Below are 6,134 nucleotides of genomic sequence, written 5' to 3'. Positions count from 1 at the left end.
CAGGAATAACTAATAGAATGCAAGAAAAAAATAATCAAAAGCTAAGGCTTCTTAGCATGCAGATCAGTAACTTCAAATGAATCTCAGTTCTCACCCTAGACCTACTAAATCAGTATCTACATTTTAACCAGATGCCCAGGTGATTCTTATGGTTATTAAAATTTGAGAAGTATTTAATTAATATATTTCTGAACAGATAAAACTATTATTGCCCTTGGAGGGATAAGTGAATCCCAGGTACCAGAGACTAGTGGAAATCTCACATAATGCCTCATTCAAAACATGCCAGAATTAATGTTGCCTGGATTTGATGTTCTGTCCTCTCTACTGGAGTAGTACTGTCTCTAAGAAAGCAGCATCGGGTGCTGATGTCAACTTGCAATTGTAGGTTTAATTTCTTCGAGGCTAGAGTACTTTCATTCATTTATAAGTGGCAAGGCAAGGGGAATAGGAATAACAGCCAAGCTTTTCAATACCTTTCCTGCACAGTGCCCGAAGCAGGTATTTCCTGGAACCTAGGCCTTATCCCCAGGCCAGGCGCTCCCGGGGCGGGCCTAGGCGAGGCAGCTGTAGGTGGGGACGAGGCCTTGCCTCAGGGGGGAGGGGCCGAGCTGCAGTGGGCGGGGCCGAGCAAGAGAAGGAAAGGCGTTGCCGCAGAGAGGCGGAGCTGAGCGGCGGCGGACGGGGGGCGGAGCGGAGACGAGGAGGTGGGGGTGGGGCGTCANGCTGCGGGTATCCAGGGGGGGGCCGTTGGACAAGGTGGCGCGGGCCGGGGCGCCCCGCCGTTGGGGACCCTGGTGGCGAGGACGTGTGCATGAGTCTGGAGGGTCCTGCCGGCGCGACCCGGGCCGCCGCCTCCCTGTCGGTTTCTCCACTTTCGTAATAAAAAATTGTCCAAAGGCGTCTCTGTCTTTTTACCTTTCTCTGCCTTTGGCAATTTGGGAGTAGGAGTTCGTGGAAGGCCGGTTTCTGCAGAAGGTGTGCTGTGCCCGGGCCGTCTATGCGCTGCGGTGGGAGCTACGGTGCAAGGAGAAATTTCTGTTTGTCCGTGAGCTGAAGCGCTTATGTTCTAGGAGATGTGCATTTTCCTGTGTTTGTACCAGCTGTTTAAAGAAGGTGCTCAAAAAAGTCGCTTATACTCCTGCGCTTTATTTTTTAGTAGTCAGTGATTTCCTTTTAATATTTATCTCATTCTTTTAAGTTCCTTCTTTTTTAAAAAAATATTGTTTTCCGTCACACTGAGTATACTATTTGTAGGGTTACCGTATTTAACAAATAATAGTACTGGGCGCCCAATTAAATTTTAATTTCATATAACAAGGAATGCATTTTTAAGATAGCTTTATGCCATGCAGTATTTGGGATGTATTTATACTAAAAATTATTTCTCTTTTATCTGAAATTCAAATCTAACTAGGTGATATGGAGTACATTTGTACTTTTTGTAGCTTTCTATTATTAATTGTATGTTTTCTGTGCCTATTATGTTACTCCTTACATTAGTAAGGATAACATAGAAAACCTAAGTTCCTCTCTTCTTTCCTATCTAGCTAAAAATTAGTTGAAGAAAATGAGATCTTTAGGGAGATGCGTTAACTCTTCAGCCATTTGATCATAGGTACTAAAAATGACCTGGAAGTTGATGTGGGAAAGATCAACTTTTCTTTGTTGCTACTGCTGCTTTTAAGTGATGTTAATTTCTTTCTCTGGCTGATGATAAAATACTAACCTGTCAATATTTGTTATGCCCTCCCATCTCCATGAAATTACCTCTTCTCATGATAATCGCTTGGCTCACTGCTTGGATGTCACTTTATCAGTGAAGCTTTTCCTGACCACCCTAACATAAAATATATTCCCCACTATACCACTCACTCATTTTCTCATTACTTATCCATTATACTCTTTTTTTCCCCCCGAAGCTCTTGCTGCCATTTACAGACATTTATTTACTTGATTATATTTGTGTGCCCTAACTGGAATTTAAGTTTCATGTGGATAGAGATATTTATCCATGTTTTTTTAACTGCTGTATCCCCAGCACCTAGAAAAGTTCCTGAGGCATGGTGGTACTCAATAAATATTTGTCCAATGGATGAATGTATGTATTGTGGTATGGAAAAGAAGGGAATTATTAACACCAGTCCCCAAGAGAATGCTATTCATTGTCTTATATATTTAAAGATTTTATAATTAGGTAGAACATAGTGTAGAAAAGTAATATTCACTGTTTCCCAACATGGGATAGTGCCTCTCACAAGTTTGCTCCAGTCTTTCCCTTTCTATACAAATGAGATTAGCCCATTTCATTCATGAAGCTATCCTGAAAATGCCCTCCTACTTCAGACTCCTTTTCACTGGCAGTACCAAACCATGTATTTTCCCTCCTTATATTTTTAAACATCATTTGTTTTATTATTGCCCCAACTAGCTTGTAAGTCATTTTTGCTGAAAGAAAGCAAATAGGTGATTATGTAGGCCAACCTGCTTATATTTATTTTAACATGTACTGATTTGAAGGTATATTGATTAGGAGAATGAAGTTAAGAAACTTTAGTATTTTATAAATGTTCTAATAGTGGCATTCCTTGTGGGACATTTTGGGACAGTACTAAATATTTTTGTAAATTGTTATATTACCTATAAAATATAGTTATATAACATCCTTGATAAACAGTTTTGTTTTAAACAAATTTTTCTCATTTTCCTTAGGAAGAGAAGAGAGCCAAACTTGCAGAGGCTGCAGAGAGAAGACAAAAGGAGGTGGGATTAAAAATAAAATCCTGCCTGCTTAGATGATTAATCTTGTACTTTTTTTTTCGACAGATGTCTATTACTGGTAGTATTCTCTAATGTAAATGGTGTCTAATCTCCTAAAAATTATATTTAAAGATAATCATTTTCAAAATGATTTTCCTGTTTCTATAAATTACATTAATGTATTTCCATAATTTAATTATGAAAATTAACCTACAGGTATTTTTTGTAAGTTGAAATGATCCTATAATAACATTTTCCTTCAGATAAAATGGCTGTGCCTCGTAAAATGCCGGCAGATGTGAAGTAAGATTGGGGGAAGTTTTGTATGGTTGCAAAATATCCAATGAAGAAATGACAGTATCTTTTGTGTAAGGCTGTTGTAGAAATATTCTAATTCCTTGTTACCAAAAATAAAACAACTCCTTATCCCTAAAGAAAAACCTAAGAAACAAAAAACAAACAAAAAATGCCTTTTGCACACTGGTGACTGATTTTTGTTATTTTTCTGTACCCCTTATAAAATTTCTAAAAGGCTGCATCTCGGGGAATTTTGGATGTTCGATCTGTGGAAGAAAAGAGAAAGAAAAAGGAAAAAATAGAAAAACAAATCGCTACATCAGGACCCCCACCAGCAGGTGGACTTAGAGTATGTATTAAAATTTACTTAAATTTTAACTTAACTGGCATTTTTAAAACTTAAGTATCAATCCATTCAATAATTTTCTTTTGAAATGCATTATCAGAAAATTTCAAAGTAATTTAAGAGCATGAACTATAGATTGGAAGAAGTGTCTGTTTATTTTAACCTTCATTGGAACAGATTTGTTTTAAATAAAAATAATAAATTTTTCCTGATAATCTTAACACAATATCTTAATACTTTTATATTTGATACTAATTTAAATGTGCCAAAAATTCAAGCAATACAGAAAAGTATAAAGAAGAAAGTAAAAATCACCTAAATTCAGTGTTATTTTGAGAGACGTTTCTAATTTCTGTGTTCACATCAATTTTATTAGATTAGATTATATGATAAATTGTTTTTATAGCCTAAATTTTTTCACTCCATGATTTGGGATCTGTGATCTTTCCATTGTCACTCATTGTCATAGTTATGTAAATGTTAATTTGGACCGTAGGGTGTACAGTGTGGGTGTGACACATGTTCCCTCCCCTGTGTGGATCTCAGAGCTAGACACTGGAAACATCATGGTGAGCACATTAAGCAAGATCCCCAAACTCCAGAATCTTGATAGTCTAGCAGGACTGTAAAGGTTTTAGTTTACATGTTAAAGTTGAGGAAAATAATGGTTCACATAGTAAGAGTTTGTTTTTGGCCCATTTGTAAAGGAAATACTTTCCTAAGTAAGTATATTTGTGAAGGAGACAATGTTATTAATTTCAGTCATTTATATTTAACTTGTCAATGATTTATGGGTACTTTTTAGTTGATTCACTGTCTTTTCAATTCAGTTTTGTTTTTGCCTTCAAGACTGTACACACACATGCACACAACATATATATGCAGCCTAAACTCCTACGGCAGGCAGTTTAGGAGCATCCTGAGCAGAGTTAATTCTGGCTCAGAAATATAACATAGAGGTAAGAGTTAACTGTGTGTATTTTATCATTGTAAGTTCCCTTACCTAATTTTATTTGATGAGTGAAGTTAAAAGAAAACTGCTTGTTTTTTAATGGTAATATTTTAACAATGTATAAAATAATTGGCTTTAATATTAGGGTAAATAACTTTGACCATTTTGCTTATGTTTTATATACCCCCATAATAGATCAGAATAGATTTAGTGTAAAATAAAACAACTGGGCAGTAACAAGGTCAAATCTTTACCAGAAATATAAATTCTTTGTTTCAATACTCTGTTGAGATAAAGAGCTGTGTCACTAGGTTTAGTGTTCTCAAAAACAAAAAACCCATTATGAAAATTATATTATAGGATTAGAAATGATGTTGAGATCCACTATTTTATAGGAGAAGAAGCAGAAGTACTGAGTGAATTAAAACCACATATAATGTTATAAGAAAGATACTTTAATGTATATAGTCAGAATTAAGAAGATACTTATTTTACATATTCTAACCTAATAAATTTAACATCAGCCTAACTTTAAACTCTGAGAAAAGGGCTTTCTTAATTAAACCTGAATCTTCCACATTTTGAAGCCTGCAGATTAAATAGAAATTAGGCCTTATATTACTTCTGGTCCCCTCAAAAGTACTCAAAATGAAAAATATTTCCAATGTTAAATTTAGTTCCTTTTTTCTTTGTGTACTCTTCTCATAAGAAATCTTTCTGGCTCTCTTATTAAGGGATTTTTGTCAAAAATGACCTTCAGGCTGCTGGCCCCGTGGCTCACTCCGGAGAGTGTGGCGCCGATATTGCAGAGGCCACGGGTTCAGATCCTATATAGGGATGGCCGGTTCGCTCACTGGCTGAGCATGGTGCAGATGGCACCGAGCCAGGGGTTATGATCCCCTTACTGGTCAAAAAAAAAAAAAAAAAAAAAAAAAAAGACCTTCAGAGCCATCAAGCTGGACAGTGACAGTAGGATTTTCTCAAGAAGAATGACTCAGTCTTATAAACTATTGTTGTTGCCCACTGTGAGTCATTTTCCCTTTGAGTATTCCTAATCACCTCTGCCACCAACACACTGGCTTCAAGGGGTTCACTCCTTTCCCCCTACCACCTGCACAGTACATAGAGAGCATGAAGTTCAAAAAAAACTTTTTGGAGGCTCAGGGATAACAGATGGAAAAAATAAAAAGCAGAAAGTAACTTAATCCTCAAACCTCTTTGCCTAGGGTCCTTTCTCTTAAAATTATTTCTAATTGACATATAATAATTGCACATATTCATGGGTTATGGTGTGATGTTTCAATACATATAAACAATGGATAATAGTCAAATCAGGATAATTAGCATATCCATCATCTCAAACAATTATCATTTCTTTGTGTTAGGAACATTCAAAATCATCGCTTCAAGCTATTTGAAAATGTAGAGTAAATTATTAACTACAGTCACCCTACAGTGCTATAGGACATTGGAACTTATTTTTCCTATCTAGTTGTAACTTTGTATCTGTTAACCAACCTCTTCATATTCCCCTCTCCCCCACTCCTCTTCTCAGCTTCTAGTTACCACATTCTACTCTCTGCTTCTGTGAGGTCTACTTATCTGGCTTCCACACATGAGTGAGAACATGCAGTATTTATCCTTCCATGCTTGGCTTATTTCACTTAACGTAAGGTCATATAGGCTCATCCATGTTGACCTTGTGTCCTTTTATGGGTTGGCCTGGAGTAATCTATAGAATAGCTAGATTCTTCCTAACTAGAGTCTATGGTATAAGGA

The 6,134-nt window shown here is 36.5% G+C and overlaps 1 protein-coding gene across 1 annotated transcript in view; it reads left to right on the top strand.

Annotated features, from left to right (window-relative positions):
* The window catches only part of SVIP (small VCP/p97-interacting protein), a 10,029-nt gene that overhangs the window by 1,863 nt on the left and 2,032 nt on the right, over positions 1 to 6,134 (top strand). The window contains exons 2-4 of the mRNA XM_008593234.1: positions 949 to 1,116; positions 2,713 to 2,763; positions 3,293 to 3,406. Coding sequence (XP_008591456.1) covers positions 949 to 1,116; positions 2,713 to 2,763; positions 3,293 to 3,406 — 333 coding nt within the window. The remainder of the gene's footprint in view (positions 1 to 948; positions 1,117 to 2,712; positions 2,764 to 3,292; positions 3,407 to 6,134) is intronic.

This window comes from Galeopterus variegatus, unplaced genomic scaffold (genome assembly GCF_000696425.1).
Source record: "Galeopterus variegatus unplaced genomic scaffold, G_variegatus-3.0.2 Scaffold8914, whole genome shotgun sequence".
NCBI classification, from domain to species: domain Eukaryota; kingdom Metazoa; phylum Chordata; class Mammalia; order Dermoptera; family Cynocephalidae; genus Galeopterus; species Galeopterus variegatus.
This window is presented reverse-complemented; position numbering and strand designations above follow the sequence as displayed.